At 41.4% G+C, this 17579-nt stretch overlaps 1 protein-coding gene across 2 annotated transcripts in view; it reads right to left on the bottom strand.

Annotated features, from left to right (window-relative positions):
• The window catches only part of C1_2H1orf141 (chromosome 1_2 C1orf141 homolog), a 165587-nt gene that overhangs the window by 29225 nt on the left and 118783 nt on the right, over nt 1–17579 (bottom strand). For both annotated transcript variants that reach the window (XM_078673427.1, XM_078673428.1), the window contains one exon: nt 15087–15288. In XM_078673427.1, the coding sequence (XP_078529553.1) occupies nt 15087–15288 (202 nt within the window). The remainder of the gene's footprint in view (nt 1–15086; nt 15289–17579) is intronic.

Raw genomic sequence — 17579 nt, 5'->3', positions numbered from 1 at the left:
TTGTTCACACGACTCTCGAGATACACTCTTGATTAGGGGAGAGCAAAGTTGTCATGTTCTATGGTTGTCAGAAACTAAATCCCTTCTTGTCTATCCAGGGAGGTTCAACTCCTCCTTGCCTATTCGAGAATGTTTCTAGTGAACTCTGAGCTAGCTGGCAAACCCAAAACTTTAAGTCTAATATCGACAGTAGTAGACCTAGTTAACGTCTGGTCTAGGCCTATACTATTGAAGGTATTATTCCAATGCGCAGAGCCTATTGGGATAATAGGAACTACACTACATGGCGCCCAACGCGTTTGGAAGGGCGATAAAACTAACGTAAGACATTTAGAGTAACTCAGTCGTGCTTTCTCACTCAGACCCCTTTTTTCCCATAATACTCCAAAGACGTCTGGAGTGGGTGAAAGGTAATATCCGCCAAACCTCGCAGGAGGAAACTCCTATGTATGGTACTTGGTTTAGTCAACGTTGAAGGATAAACCGTTCCAAAATATTGTGCATCTAATCTTTGTTTCCATAAGAAACCTGATCTGCAAACAAACAAAATAACCTTCTGTCGGTACAATGTCAGACAGTGAAGGAGAAAGAGAGGCAGTTAGATTAGCAACTGAAATAGCAGCAGCTGATACTGCACTGCAAGACGCAGACCCGGATATAATACTCATCCCGGTCATTAAAAGGAAATCTATAACTTTAAAACTTATAGAAAATGGACTGACACCTAGAGGTGGTACAGTCATATTCGTAATTGAGGCACACGAATATCGGCAGACAGAGGTATACTATTCATGGATACATTTTCCAGCAGCAAATGCTGTAACAAAGTACTTCCACTATTACAAAGTAGAGGAACCTCCTGGAGAGTACACTCCTTTCGAGGAGGTGGAAGTACCACTTAAATTTCAAAAGCATTTGCTCTTATTTAATGGCGCCCTAAAACATAATAATCACAATCACCAGGCTCGGTCCTTTAGGTAGACCAGGAGCAACGTGGCCGGTCCTAGCCGGATACACACCACATCCAGACATCAATGGGATGTCTGCAGCAGAGCTGTTAACACAGCTAAAACAATTAATAAAAATACATAGACAATTAGTCCAATATGTGATGCGGACTTCAACAATTCAGCCAGCAATTAAAATTCCACAGCTGACCCCTCACCAGGGGAACACAAATAAAATTACACCACAGAACATTCAATCATGCCTAGGTAAAGTACCAGCTAAACGGGAACAAATACTATTCTGGTTAGCACAAAAAATCACCCAAATCGAGGCTGTGTTTCCAGACACCATCCCATTAGAAAAACACAGGATTCTGACTATCTGTCTTCCAATGGGAATCGCACCACACATTGAGGACTGTGACACTTGGGGTACAGTCTTTGCTTCCATCTACTCAAAAACGCACGGTGTTCCATCCATTTCGGTAATACCAGATGTGCTAAAACAAATTCAAGATGAATATGGTCCAGAACCCGCTTTAACTCTTGGTATGAAATTACTAAAAGACTTCAAGCAGGTCTCGGCTATATTGTTAGCCAACATAAAAGGAGAAGCAGCGAACGTGGCGATCCGCCAGAGGTTAAAAGAGACAGATATAGCAGACCAACCAGCTGAAATTGCCAGAATCATAGAAAAATCCTATGAGGAACTAGGTAGAGATAGTTTAGGTGGAATACCAGTAAAACCACAACTGATTGAAAGTCCTGAAAAAATATTTTTTAATAATAACTCAACATCACAAAAAAAGAGCTGGGATGGAAACAAACAATCCAATCCTAAAGAAAAGAAATTCCAGTCCAGAGGAAGGTCTCCTAGGCGAAGAGAAAAATCTCCGAACCAAAGACACAGGTCACCCCAGAGTGACCCCTCTGGGAAAAGATATAACCTTAGAAATAGGGATAATATAAAGAAACCTGATAGATATCAAGACATTGATACACGTCCCTCTCAATCTTTTCAGACTTCCTCGCAGAAATCGGAAAGAAGAGGACGATCAGAACAAAGAGAAGAGCACGCCAAGTCCAAAGACAAGGAACCTGCTCAGCTAAAAAAGAAATTACAATTTCCAAAAAAGAAGGTAGCCAGTATCAAGGTAGTTAACAATGCCGAGAATACTGAGGACACAACTGAAAAATGGAGAATGGGCTCAGACAATGCTAGACAGCGCAGCAGAAGTGAGCATATCTCGCAAAGTCCTTATGAATCATCTGGAGACAGTGGACACGAATGAATATCTTCAAGTGGAAACTGCAGACACCAGAGTTAGCAAACCTCACAAAATATATGAAATAACATTACGTATAGAAGGGGATAAGACTAGAAAAATAAGGGGACTATTTTGGTATAATCTCTCCAAGGGCTATGACATCCTTCTAGCTGAAAAGGACTGGCCACCAGAATTTGTCAGGGAGTGCCCTCATGGCGAAGAAATAATTATGCCTGCCTTCTCAAATCATATCCCAATTCATAAAAAATACACACTTGCCAGAAAGTGGGCAGTAGCCCTAGCTCCTGCTTTATATAAAAATCACGTAGGATGGGATGAGGACTCTCCTCCTCACAAAATCCAGTTAAAATCACAACCTACTGCACAGAGGCAGTACCCAATTAAGCAAGAAGCTAAAAAACAGGTAAAAGAAATCCTAGATCAGCTAGAATACCAGGGGGTGATTGAAACTTGCACCTCACAAATGAACAACCCTTTGTTTCCGGTCTCCAAACCAGACAATTCATATCGTCTAGTTTTGGATTACCGACACCTTAACTCATGTTGCAAAACTTTTGCAGTGCAAAACTCGCATAGTGCTGCACTAATGAATAACATAGTGCGCAAAAAATACAAAACAACATTAGACATCTCTAATGGATTCTTTTGTCAAAACATAGCACCAGAGAGCAGATATTTGTCTGCATTCTCAATAAATGGCACTCAAAAACAATTCTGTCGGTTAGCCCAGGGGTACAAGAACAGCCCAGGAGTATTCTCAGCGAGAGTAACAGAATTACTACAAACATGACGACGAAGCATTATCGTATGTCGACGACATATACTTAACAGATGATGACTTGGAGACTCACTTGAAGAGAGTGAACACCATAATACTTGGGTTCGCAGCAGAGGGTTACAAATTCAACTTTAAAAAATCCAGAATTGCCCATCTGACGGTCCTGTTCTTAGGATATGAATTATCAAGTGAAGGCAAAAGCCTGGCTGACAATTTCCTAGAGAAATGTGCCGTACTCCAAGCACCTAGAACACTAAAAAACCTACAGTCAATTCTAGGCTTCCTAAATTTCGGAAGAACATACATTGCAAATTACGCAGAAAGGGTCAAACCCCTTTATGATCTAATAAAACCGTATTTTAAAAGAACCAATTGGACTCAAATACACACAGAAATTCTGAGATCCTTACAAACAGACATGCTAATTAAAACAAAATTAGAAACACGTGATAACACACGCAATCTTGTGATTCGAGTCATCCCAGGAAGATGCGGATTCACATACCTGACCTCTAATGAGGGAGAAAAGGTACCAATTGCATTCAAATCACACTTGTACACTAAGGCTGAAATGAAATTCAGCCCAACGGAAAAAATTCTAACTGCAACAGACGTGGCATACGAATTTGATCATAACTTAAAGACACAAGAATTTCTCCAATATGAGTTTGAATGTCCTCCGCCGACCGAAATTCTGCCTCTAGAACATTACGGCTGTATAATATATACAGACGGATCAGCACAACCCGCAGTAGGGGGTAAACAAGCTTACAGTGCTGCGTGCGCGATCGTTAAAGGTCGCTGGCACGAAGGGAAATTTAAACCAGCAATCACTAAAACACAATCTTTAGGAGATTGTACAGCTCAGCGAGCTGAACTATTGGCGTTCAAGATGGCGCTTGAAAATACCGATCGAGAATTCCCCACACTCATAGTGTGCGATTCGTATTATTGCGTTCAGTCTTACAATGAATACTTGCAGATCTGGCTTCAGAATGGTTTCAAGGATGCAAAAGGTGGCACAATCAAGCATAAAATGCTCTGGGAACAAGTAGTTCTTTTACAAAAAGAACTACCAAAGACTCACGTGATACACACACTGAGTCATCAACGTGATGGCGTTCACGTTGCAGGGAATTCATTGGCTGATGAGGCCGCGAAGGCAGCTGTGCAAACGGCTTCCGTAGCTGCCATCACACGGTCAAAAACAAAAATAGACAGCGAAATATTACAGGCTGTCAACGCTACAGAAAAGGATTCGATAGAAACACTCCCGAAAGGTTTTCCAGTAAAATACTCATACATAACTGATGCAAACAATGTTCCTTTTGCTCGAATCCCTGGAGTGGGGGATAGGGCAATTCCAAACATGGAACATAGGTTAGGACTGATAATACCGGCACACGAAGGGCTTGCTTCTATACATGCTGGCGTCTCAGCCACAGTATCATTATTAAAACAGAGATACTGGTGGCCACAAATGAGAAGACAAACAAGGAACTATGTTTTAGAATGTGAAATATGTCAAAGAATGAAAGTATCAACAGTGAGACGCCCAGCGCAGACGCCCCTTCTAATCTCGGATAAACCATTAGCCTGTGTTTACCTAGACCACTGTGGTCCCTTACAAAGGGATGGTAACTATAAATATATCTTGGTTGCAGTGGACTCATGTACGAGATTCATATGGATGTGGCCCCAGCGAACGGCTGACGCCAGAACTGTTATAAAAGATTTGCGAGTCTTTATCGGCACATACGCAATTGGCATGCTGCATTCGGACCATGGTCCTGCTTTTAGCTCTAGAGCTTATAAGGAGGCCATGGTCAGCATGGGCGTGACATTGCGGTACTCTTGTCCATTTCACCCTGAGGGGAACGGAATTGTTGAAAGAAAAAAACGTGACATAAAGCAATCTATAACGGCAAAGGTATTAGGTTCGGGAGCTGGGTGGGTCAAACATCTAATAAGTGTCCAACGTAGTCTAAATAACCTGCCAAGAAATTCTCTGAAGGGATTCAGTCCGTACGAATTATTATTTGGAACTAGGATGTTAATCTCTGACCTTGACAGTCAGACTTCAGTGGTAAAGGAAAAAAGCTTTGATATCAAAGATCGTTTGGCTATTTTACAGGACTTAAACGAAACAAGAAAAGACCTGAGCAACATAAAGTTGAAACAGCAGCCAACAACCACTGAAGAACCACCACCTGTCCCAGCAAGACCTGTCTGGATTCCAAAAATCGGGGATCTAGTCAGAGAAAAGATCGCGGTAAAGAAGGAATTTGGGCCTTCTTACAGAAAAGCAGTTCCTGTCTTGTCTGTCAACGGGACAAGATCAGTTGTACTACCGCCGCTTGCTGGTAAAAAGGAGAACCGAGTTGTATCCATCGACCTGGTAAAACCACAATCATGTGGCCGATAACAAATAGTAGGCCGAGTGGACTCCCCATAAGTAGCAGAACACCAAGGTTTGCTACCAGTACAGAGGTACTAACAAAGAGGCTAATCACATTCGAAACGCCTACAGAAGAACAACAAGGACTATGCAACAATGCAATGGAACTTAGACCTCTGAAAACCCAAATAAAAACATTTAGCAGAGACACACCAACCTATAATGAAGTAACAAACGACTATGCAAGAAACAGTAATCCTGAAGCTATTGGAACAATTGACAGAACTGCATCCGGCTACTTCATAAACTTCGATGATTCCTCTGAAGGCTTCACTGAATCAAAAACACAGCCATCAACAAAAACCTTTAAAGATAAAGTTAAAGTACTTTTGAAACAACTGAAAGAAACATATCTAATTTCTCCATGGATCGAATTTTGGGTGGGTTTTGGTGCATTTATCCTCATACTTTGGCTCATCATGATACTTACTTTGGGACGCTTCATTGAGGGAAAATATGCTAAAATGGACACAGCAAGTCAGAAAATCAACTTGATCCTCAAACCACACACATCTTCACACGTCGAGAAAAGAGAACTTTCTTCAGTCAACTTCACAGCCAATCCTATACCGGGTGGGGTAGCATGGGACAACACTGACTACGAAATCTATGGTCCGGTTGAAATCCTGAAATATCCACACCAAATTAAGATCTCATTGAGTGACTTTGTAAAAACAAGCTCATTTGCTGATGATTGGGACTTCGAAAGTATAAACAATATGATGTCTGACTTAGTGATGTCTGCTAAATTTACCAAACATGATTATTTGCAGGGTTCTACAAATTATGATAGTATGTACTGTTATAACCACTATGGTAACCATTTTCTACATAGATCTGCACAACCTAGAAATGTTTTAAATTATAATCAATGGGAACATTGTGCAACCCCTCCAAAAGGAAGCTCACGAACCGTTTACGCCAAATATTCATATTTTTCAGGTTTTAACATAAGTAATGCTGAAACATTTTATTTCAAATTGTCAAATAAGACAGGAACGAAGACCATGATAACAAACACAAAATTGATCTATTCAGACTCATTCTTTGAACAAATGAATACTTTTGGTTTTGATTATTGGGACAAATATGTTGAATTGAAAAGTGTTTGGGGCACAAAAGAATGGCAAGTACAGGGTATAGAATCTTTGTTTAGAGCCTGCATGATCCCAGAACAAATTATATTTTTAAATGACACTGTTCAACAAACTACCTGTCTTGGCTTAACCAAAATCAAAGACTTAAATAAACCGTCTATTCCAAAACCAACAATGAACAGCAATAGCTCTACAGATGAAGAGATAGACGTAAATTATGTATTAAACCAAAACAGAACACATCCAGATTGGAAAAAGTGGTTGATCTGGCCCACAGATACTAATAACTGTCAAGACAGATTCCTGAACAAAACACAGGGGTTCAAAATGACCAGGCCAGACCCTAGATATTCCCAAAGACATCACCCAGGAATAATAACCACCTACAGTGTGGGCAAATTATGCCTTCAATGGCTACAAACTTCCACACTGGCAGAAATTAAGCAACACCTAACTTTACTTACTGATGGTGCTGACTTGCGTGATTTCATGATGGGACCGCGCAAACAGCGTCAAAAACGTTTCATAGCAGCCTCTGTATATGCAGCATACAACGAGGCCTGGAAGGTTACTCAAATTGAGACAGCAGAAAGGATACGGGAAATTGACCGTATTAATTTGGAAAAATCACTTTCTGTAGTGGACAATGGGTTAATGACTCTGTCCTCCAGAATTTTTTCTTTGGACAGCATTGTGTCTTCAGCAATCGACATATTATCGCAAGACTTACTGTTATTACAACACGGTCAGTCCAAATTGCTTTCTATTGTACAGCTTGGCTGGACGTTACAAAATCTGCGTTCAGGCTATGTGCCTTGGCGTTTAATCAACACAAGGTCACTTTTCAATATCTTTAACCTTACTGATAGACAAATCAGTATGGCCCAGAAGGGTGCTGATTATACAATCCTGAGCTTTGAGAAACTTGAGAGATTACCAGTGACAATGTCAGAACGACCTGTCAGTGAATGGATAATACATGGGATAATTAATATTCCAATATCAACCTTCAGGTTTCAATACCGCCAAAAATATATATAGGCTGGCATGTACGAAAAGCTGGGAAAGGGGTACATTAAAACAACATGGAACTTGCCCTATTCACATGCATGTGTCAGTAATAAAGGACAGAAAGTGTTTCTTAGTGGCAATAATTGTGCAATGTCACTAAGCGGTACACTTCTGTGTAACGGAATTAGTTTGCATGGAGCCTGTGAAGGGAACTCAAATAACCTTTCATGTCACCAGCAAGGCGCACCTGCAACAGAGATTGAACCATTCTTTCAAAGACTCTATAATGGGAGTTACATTCTAATTGTAGACCGCAGATGCTGTAGTCTTATGCCCGGGACTCCTTATCTCGTAACTACGACTGCGAAGGTCAAGTGCTGTGGACACTCATTGTTCCCCAGCTCCTTTCCAGACAGGGAGGCAAGGGCATGGCCCAACTTGAAAATTACTTCTATTCGAATAGATACTTTAAGCAGAATGAAAACAGTGCTTCTTCAGACGCCGACAAAGCTCACGTCATCAAAAGAAACGTATGATCTCCAAGTCGCAAGGACGACTGCAGAGATACATTCATTGTTATCAACTAATTCCCCCATACATTTCGCAGAAATCCTGAATGAAATCTTAAATATTTCTGATACCAGTGGAGTCTCAAAGGTATTTAAGACAGTATTTTCGATGGCATTAACACCATTCAAAGCCATACTGGGTATTTTTCCAGATTTCGTCCATTCGATTTTTGGCGGACTTCCCCTCATTTTGGGACTAATTGCAGGAATCCTATTCCTAGTCCTTATATTTCGTTATGGCAAACCATGTCACAGACAAAACACCTGCGACAAGGGAAGAAACAATCCTAGCCATTGGATACCGGGACCGGATATCAAAAATCCTGGGACTATCCCGGCTTAGAGACCTGAACATGACTTGGTTTCTATCCTTTCGACCAATGTGGCAACGATGTGTTTTACCTGTATTAAGGTGCCTGCTATGCGGAGAAGAATGCGTGTTAGACACCTGTCTGACGCTACAATCGGATGCGCCAATGGATGCAGAAACATTGTTGAGTCCAACAAAGGCTCATGCTTTGTGCTGCCCTCAACGGCTACCAATCCTGATGACGGCATTCGTGGAAGCTTCACCACTACGATTAAGGGGTAGTGAGGTTCAAGAGGAAAGCAGCATCGATCAGGTACGACCTTCTGTCAGCAATCCAAATCAGAATGTCAATGGAGACAATCATGCGCACAAATGCATGGTTACACCTATTTCCGAGTTAGTGGAACTCTCCCAGGAAGCTGTTGACAACTTTTTCGAGAGTCTAAATGATATGATGTTCTCACCGGAGCAGAAATAGAGACTTTTGAGCAAGCTCGTACACGGCGTTCCCTGAATTTGGCCTTCAACTTTAATAATACAGTCACATGAACAATTTTCCCTCCAGTTCACGGACAGCATATTTTTCAGCAGCCCCAAAATATTTTTGCATATTTTTCGGGACACTATCTTCTGCTTAAAGTAAGAACTATTCTTAGAGAACTAACATTTCTAATTTTAGATAGTTTATAGACATTATCTGCCCGCTGGTATGTTCATAAATATTTTATTCTGTGATGAAATGGTCTCGAATTTTTTTTTCTGTATTAAGAGCCATTTCATGTGTAAATTTTCATATACAAAATAGCAATAATGTATACAAATGCGTGATTACTTTAGCATTTTCCTACAGCTTGAGTGCATACTATACATATGACTGCATTTTTTCCGTGTATTTGATAATTTCAAAATGCATTTATGTATTTTGGGGTGGTAAGGTATACACATTACTCTATAGTATGTTTTACTATGCATAGATTAGTAAATATGTCCATAGTTAGCGTGGAGTGGGTGTGATGTATTCCTATAGATTCTGTATCGATCCCCCTATTCCTGACCCTATTCTGGTTAGCAAACTAACAAGTTAACTAGCAGCCATCTCATGAGGCAGAAAACCCCCATGATGCAGGAACCGTTATCTGATAAAGCCACACTACGGCACAGGAACGTGTTATCTGATTAGGTCATAACGCTTGCCATCTAATTAGACAAGCGATATTCCTCCAGCCCCTGATAAGGCATACGGAGTTCTCATAACAAATCATACCTATGACAACCTGGGAAAAACCCTGCGGCCATTGTTTTGATTTCACCGAGAACTTCAGCAAAAGAATGTGCTAACGACCTGGTCGTATGACATCCTTATTGACGTATCTATGTCCATCCTTACGTCAATCTCGGCACCTTAAAGGTATAAATATTACCGATATTGCCCTATGCAAACACACGCGGTGGTGACGAGAACGGAGCAGCCAGACTTGCCGAAGCCCAGAGCAGAGCAGACCCCGCTGGCGCAGCCCCGCCTTCCTGACGCGCTGAGAACGAGCAGCTGCCTATTTCTCCTGCCGAGAAATCCAGCTCCGGCGCTTCCGGGTAGCCCTCGCAGGCAGCCTGGAATATCGAGACCAGAGACGAGAGATACCATCCCTCATCCATCCTAGATTCCAGGTACAGAACTGAATAACCCCTCGCAGAGAATTCTTTAGTCAGTCACTTGGCAAAACAAACTTAACTTAAACTGTAACTTTCTATTCCCGCCCACGTATTAGGCTTAGGTCAGGTACACGGGGTAGGCGTAGCAGAAACACCAGTTGAGTACGATTAACCAAATGTATATGTGTATGTAATATACTTTATTCATTTTAAACCTTCATATGGCTTAGAAACCATATCAATGTTTTTACAGTATTATTTTATACTTCTGCTTTTAATGTATGCACTTTACTTAACCATAAGTATTGCAATAATATCGATCCATTTCTCTTGTATGAGAAAAGAGACTGATCAATAAATAACATCTTTTATTGAACACGCCCGTCTCTTCCTTTTCTCTACAAACTGATGAGACTAAGAATGCACGTACTGACTGAGTAAAATAAATTGCCTTTTGTTCACACGACTCTCGAGATACACTCTTGATTAGGGGAGAGCAAAGTTGTCATGTTCTATGGTTGTCAGAAACTAAATCCCTTCTTGTCTATCCAGGGAGGTTCAACTCCTCCTTGCCTATTCGAGAAAGTTTCTAGTGAACTCTGAGCTAGCTGGCAAACCCAAAACTTTAAGTCTAATATCGACAGTAGTAGACCTAGTTAACGTCTGGTCTAGGCCTATACTATTGAAGGTATTATTCCAATGCGCAGAGCCTATTGGGATAATAGGAACTACACTACAACATCTCTGCCCACCTGAGAGACCTGCACTGGCTCCCCGTCAGCAAGAGAATCACGTTCAGACTCCTCACCCACGCACACAAGGTTCTTCACGACTTGGGCTCCAAATACCTCAACAACCGCCTCACACTCTACACACCCACCCACCAGCTCCGTTCCTCCAGCCTCGCCCTCGCCACCGTCCCACGAATTCGCAGAGCCACCGCCGGAGGGAGATCCTTCTCCTACCTGGCGGCCAAGACATGGAACTCCCTCCCCACAAACCTACGGCTGACCAAGGACCATCTCTCCTTCAGAAAACAACTCAAGACCTGGCTATTCGAGCAGTAGCGGACCCCTCCCCTCCCAGCGCCTTGAGACCCTAGCGGGTGAGTAGCGCGCTACAAAAATTTGTTTGATTGATTGATTGATTGATTTTTCAACCAAGAGGGAAAATGAGGTTGCACACAATTTTGATGTGAAAGCTATTGCTGAAGTCATCATGTACAATTATCCTATTGCACAGCCTACCACCCACCCAGGTAAGTAAAAGAGCTTTGGTGACAGGTTGGTCATGGGGGTATAGATGTATGATAATGCTGGAAGCAGGAGCTGTGAAGGCTGAAAGAATGAACATTTTAATACCAGTTTAAATTACAATCCTTTAGACACTAAGCTCAACATTCCTATCTGCTCCCCAATGAAGATGACCACTTATTACATGTATTTTTGGAAACGAATGTTATTCTATAGGAGAGGTAGGTAGTGAAAAATGAATTTAGGAAACATAAAACTTAAAAGTACATGTTCAACTTTTTTAATATATTGTACCCTACCCTATGGGCCATATCAGGCCTACCTAGGGGTGCACTATTTGTAGTAAAAAAGGAGGTTTAGGCCTGCCAAGAGATTTATCTGGCTAGGTTGAAATTGCAGTTTAAAACTGCACACACAGGATGCAATGGCAGGCCTGAGACATGTGTACTGAAGTGGATGCCACAATGAGTGGTGCGGGTCCACTAGAAGCATTTAATTTACAGACCCTGGGTACTTATAGTACCACAAGAGACTTATAATTAGATTAAGTATGTCAATTGGGTGTAAGCCAATTTGACCATGTTAAATGGAGAGAGCACAGCACTTCGTTCACTTTACCACTTCTAACCAGCGCTAGAGTCCTATGGATAACTATAACAAATTTAGCAAAAACAAGAGAAAAAGGCAAAATATTTGGAGGATGACCACCTTACGGGTGACAGGTCTAACATTAGGCATGATAGATTGTTTGGCTCAGCTGAAGGCGGTACGAGGTGTGAGCTAAACCTGCTTCAAATTAAAGCAGCATTTACAGACCATACCAGGAGTGGCATAAGGTATTTCCCTCCAAACCTCTATTGCTTGTATTTCAAACATGTGATCAGTGAACCAACCATAAGAAAGTGAGCAGTCTTGACAAAAAGCTATTTGCTTTGTGGTGTGTCACCAGTATACAGTTAAATATTAACCCTCTTTGAACTAAGTGAGCTAAACTGTGTACAAAATCTACATTTTTTATCACAACCCCATGCTAGAGAAGATCATTGCAAGGAGCCACTAATGTGGTTTAGTTCTTCACCCTAAACAGCAGGTGGTACCTACTCTCTTTAGTATTCCCTATCTGTCTGTGAAGTTAGTAACAGTGCAAAAAGGCCTAGAACAGAAAAATAAAGAACAGTATTTTTCAAATTCCTTATGAGGAAACGAAAACAGACACTAATCTAATGCAGATACTGCAAGCTACTTGTTGGGTTGTTTACACTGTAATAATGAGTTTATATTAAACATGCTCGCCTCCTCCTCCTCCTCAGACAGCCCAATGCAGTGCATTGCTTTTATACAAATTGAAGCAGCACATTGACATTCATAGTCAGCAGTACTTTCTCAGCAGTTTCAGAAGAATGCATCTGCTTTTTTCCACTACTAGACTGATGCTGGGACCTTTTTTTGGAGACACTTTAGGGGGTCTTTGAATACTGTGTTTGCAAGTAAGTGTTTACTGGAAAATGTGATAAAGTCGAGACAGTGTCACAATTGAAAACGCTTGAAACACATTTCTACAAGGATTGAAAAATACTTCTTTGTAGTGTGTAATTTCCCATACACTAATAATGCTTGTCCAGCAGAGTCGAACTCCACTTATTGTAGTCTGCTCAGGTTGATCAGCTCCCAGTTTTGCCGCCTTCATAGAGATATTGAGTGAGGAATATCACAAGCTGACACCAAGGCTTTTGGTGCTAGCACCAGTGTTCCTGGCAACATACATGGAACTGATGTTGGGGCCCTAGTCACAAGGTTGGTGTTGGAGACTTCCCAAAGAATTTAACACTAAGAGGGATGACACATTGGTACATCCACTTCCTGACCAGGCCCAATCTCACTTCAGATCATCCTTTTGGGTCTTGCCTACTGATAGCTTCAGCTGTTTGTAGTCAAAAACCTATTAAAACTGATGTGGCATGGTGGACAAAAGAATGAAAGGCTGAAATGCAACCTGAGCGATAGTCAGTGGTTAGACTTATTTCAAGCATTCTTCCCATCACCTTTCATGTTTTTGATGTCACGCCATAAGTGCCCAAGGTTTTGCCCAGAAGTGGGTCCTGTGCTCACCGTGTCACTGGAACAAAGCTGCACCTGACTGAAGAGCCCAAACCAGAGCAAAACCAGTCCTGGGTTGCTTGTGTTCCGGTTCTGTGAGGACCTAGCTTGGCAGTTCAGGATGGACTGTTTGGGTTGGAGCAGGGTCAAGGCGGATATACACATGGCTGGGTCCAATCTGACGTGGTAAGGCAGGAATCCGAACGATGGGTTGTAATGCTACCCAAGGGATTGCCAGTGGTTAGACTTATTGCAAGCATTACTGCCATCAAGTGTTGTAAGTTTAAAACCTTTTGCTTATAAACTAATATATATAATGAGCTTTGAGTCAGTCCTTTGATCATGATTGCATGGCTTTATTTTCTCAGATCTCTGCTCCTATTTTGATGCCGTTCCTCCCTATTCTTGTGGTTTTCATTGCCATAGCTGATTTGCCAGGTTTAACATTGATGACATCAAAGAAATGTTTTTTTTATTTGTGCATCAGCACTCCATAGGTGCACATGTCTTTTCATCCTCAGCCTCTGTTCACTTGTTTTGCCTCACATCCCTGCCGACTTTAATGCTTTAATAACCATATGCAATAGCCATATGCATATCAGTCCTGACCCTGGGCCTAAAGGGAATTTCCAGCTCAAACTGCCAGGCCAGGTCCTCCCTGGACTGGAAACAAGCATCCGAAGACCGGTTTTGGGGTTTCACCCGACATCAGCCAGGATAGCTTGATTCCAGTGGCATGGAGAGCACAGGACCCACGTCTGGGCATACCCGTCCCACTTGGGGTGACAAATGCAAAAAGAACAATTGATGGACATCTGTGTGGCTTTAGCCAGTATAATACTGGCAGCGCATTCTTGATATTTTTTACTATGCCCTGCTGACAAAATCTTGAATTTTTTAAAATGATGCCCCCCAATCCCCGAAAAACATTCTGCGGATGCCGATGCTCCTACCTCTTATTTGAAATTCAGAGAGGGCCACAAAAGCTTTTTATGAATGGGAAAACTCTTCTGCAGTTGCAAACCATGTGAGTTTGTGAATTCGAGGATTTGTGACTGCAGAAGGGCTTTGTACATCAGGCCCTAGATGATGTGAAGTCAAGAGCAAGGAATGCTGGTCGATTTCTCAAAGCATGGCTAAAGAGATTATGCCAATGATCCTTCCTCTTTGGGTTGTCTTTGTGACGTCCTGGGTTAGGGATTGCCCGCACACTGCCCTCTGCGCATCCCTGTACATCGTAGCTCTATAATATCTAGCACTTTATTTTCAGCGTTAATGGCACTGGGATGTATGTGGGAAGGGTAGAATGAGGGGGTGTGTGCACTTACCTGTGCTGATCCACCTTGACTCTTCTTGTTTTTTAGATTACATGTATGTTCTGAAAACCCTTTAGATGTTTTGAAGATTTCATCTCTTTTTACCAAAGTTACCCTTTGGATAAATACCTGACACTTGATTACTCCTTTATGTATCCAAAGATCGTTACCAATAGTACCTTAACACAAAAAAGTGACAGGATGCAAAATAATGAAATTATAAAGGCTAAAAGCATTCAAACAGTGAGCTGAAAAGAATACTAGTATAAGGGAAAGTATAAGTAAAAATAGAGTGCGAACGTGTTGCTTACCGCTTCAGTTGTTTTTGCCCCCTGAGGACGAATACTGAAAATTCTGACATTTGGTTTCTTCATTTCATCCTCAATGGTTAAAGGAACAATCTCTTTTTTGTTTTTCTTGTCGTCTGAATCACTTTCAGTAGGTTCCACATTTCTCTTCAAGCTCCCTTTCACCTCATGATCATCAATGCCATCCTTGAGTACAATAGCCTTCCTGAAAGGAGTACACAACATTTTAGATGCCATTTTGGCGTGCCCTGTGCCACAGGTGTGCATGTGTGTGAATGGCCAGGCCTCGTAGAAGCCCAAAGAGTTTCATTACGTTCCCTGTCTCAGCTACAGGCTGAATGAGAATAACAGAAACATTATGAAGGACACACTCTGATGAAAGGCGTGCACACCATTTACAGTGACTTACTAAGCACAATCTGATAGTTATTGGGCATCTTTAGGGCATGGTGTGGATATTTGTGTTTCACAGAATTTTTGCAACGAAACAGGTGCGGTTTGTGGAATTTTCGCTTCTGTGTTAAGGGAGACAGAAAAAAGTTGGCAAAAGGCAAGCCATGAAGCACTATATTTCATGTACATTTCAGCGTTTCGTGGTGGTTTGCAACAATTTGCACCACGAGGACATGCTGGAAATTCCTGAAACAACAAAAATGCGACTTCTGTACAGGTTTTGCGAGGACATTTCTTTTCAAGCTGATTTGGTGTATTTATGTGGAAGAGTAATGGTTCACCTAGGCATTTCAATATGGCTTGAAGGTTGGTTGAACATGGATCTTAACAATAGACGTCCTTCATTGTTATGACCAGCAACTTAAAATCTAAACTGCAGAACGCTGCCTTTATCCACTGAAAAGAAATAAAACAGCCTGAACAAAGAAAACATGGTCTTTTGCAAACAGAGGAAAGTTGAATTTGAAACTTTCCTTGCAGATTTTCCTATTACCATCCAAATCGATCCCGATATATTTAACCTCACACAGTTATGAAGCTATGAATACAAATGCATGAAAAACATATTCACGATTTCCTGCAAATTTATATCAGAATCGAACTTCTGTAATTAATCTGCTGTATGATGACCTTCCCATAATTACTGAGGCAGAAATGGTTAATAACCCGTTCCATGCTCCCGTCGCGTTGGCCGACGGAGCCCCGCCCACTCAATAGAACACCCGCACCGCGGCAGAAAAACCGCTGCGGTTAAGGCATTAAGAAATAACACCTGCGGAGAGGCCAACCCACCGATAGGCACTTTGTTTGGCTTCAGCCTTAGCGCCTACGCGCTCTATCAAAGCTCCTCATAAACACCTGACAAGGCTCAAGCCATGCACAGAAAAAAATACAGATAAACAACAACATTATAAAATAGCTAACTCTTGGGGAATGCAAGATTAAGCAAAGCATGTGAAAAAAGAGAGGCACTAAATCGCTAAAATGCATTCCCTCAATATTTTAAACATTCATTGTTTGCATGTCAATCCATGTTTTTGGCATCAAGGTTAACTTTAGGGCATGAAGTCAGGGCCAGTTTTAATATCATACATCACAGAACTGTCCACTGTCAGCACATGTTCCACATAAAGCACATATCTCTCACTTTGGGCTTGACTCAGATATTTGGATCAACTTCTCAAGGGAACAAGAACCCTGTTCCTTCTTTGTATCCATTTTGCCGGAGAACAAATTCTGCAGCGCTACTTCTAAAGGAGCAAGCGATCTGCAGCGAGGGCATGGGGTGTCACAGTGGGGGAGGTTAGCGTGATGAGTGGTCTCAACGCAATATGTGTGAGGTAACAGGGACCCCCTGGTGCTAATAGCGATCCTGGGTCAGGGTGAGAAGTGTATGTGAACTAAAATACCCAGGCAGTCACAAAAAGTACTAGCTTATTTCGGTGCAAGACATGATGTCTACAAAACCATTATACAAATATTTTTAAATTAAAAATTGATTTTAATATCTCAGGATCTATACACAAAATGTACTATGATAAAACTGTATATTCAATGTTGGAGGTTAGAACAACCTTAATACATGATTAACACTTAAAAAGGGATTTTGAACTTTAAACAATATAAAAAATATGAAAAAGGGATGGTTTCCTGTCGACGCGTTTCGACACGTGGGGCTGTGTCTTCTTCAGGACTGTACCATCAAAGTTCTGTAGATGACAGTTGTAGACATATTGTTACTGTTTATCATGTTAGTAGAAAACAGTACATATCTTGATTCACCTATTCATTGCTTGATTAGTTGCGCTAGTACATAATTCATTAGTTTAGATAGACCGCAATTCCTTATTTTTTGTGCTCAAAACTAGACAAATATCATATATATACATATAGAAAATCATTGAGGATATCCTAGTACTAAATGTTTAAAGGCATTGTGTTGACTTCTAAACCATTGGTCATTTTTCCCACCCCCATTGTTTTTTCCCCTTCCCTGACAGAGTTTCATAAAAACAGATTTTGTTCATGCATTTCTAATCAGAG

The sequence above is a fragment of the Lissotriton helveticus genome, chromosome 1_2, assembly GCF_964261635.1.
Source record: "Lissotriton helveticus chromosome 1_2, aLisHel1.1, whole genome shotgun sequence".
Taxonomy (NCBI): domain Eukaryota; kingdom Metazoa; phylum Chordata; class Amphibia; order Caudata; family Salamandridae; genus Lissotriton; species Lissotriton helveticus.
The sequence above is the reverse complement of the archived record's forward strand: the minus strand, read 5'-3'. Positions and strand labels throughout refer to the sequence as shown.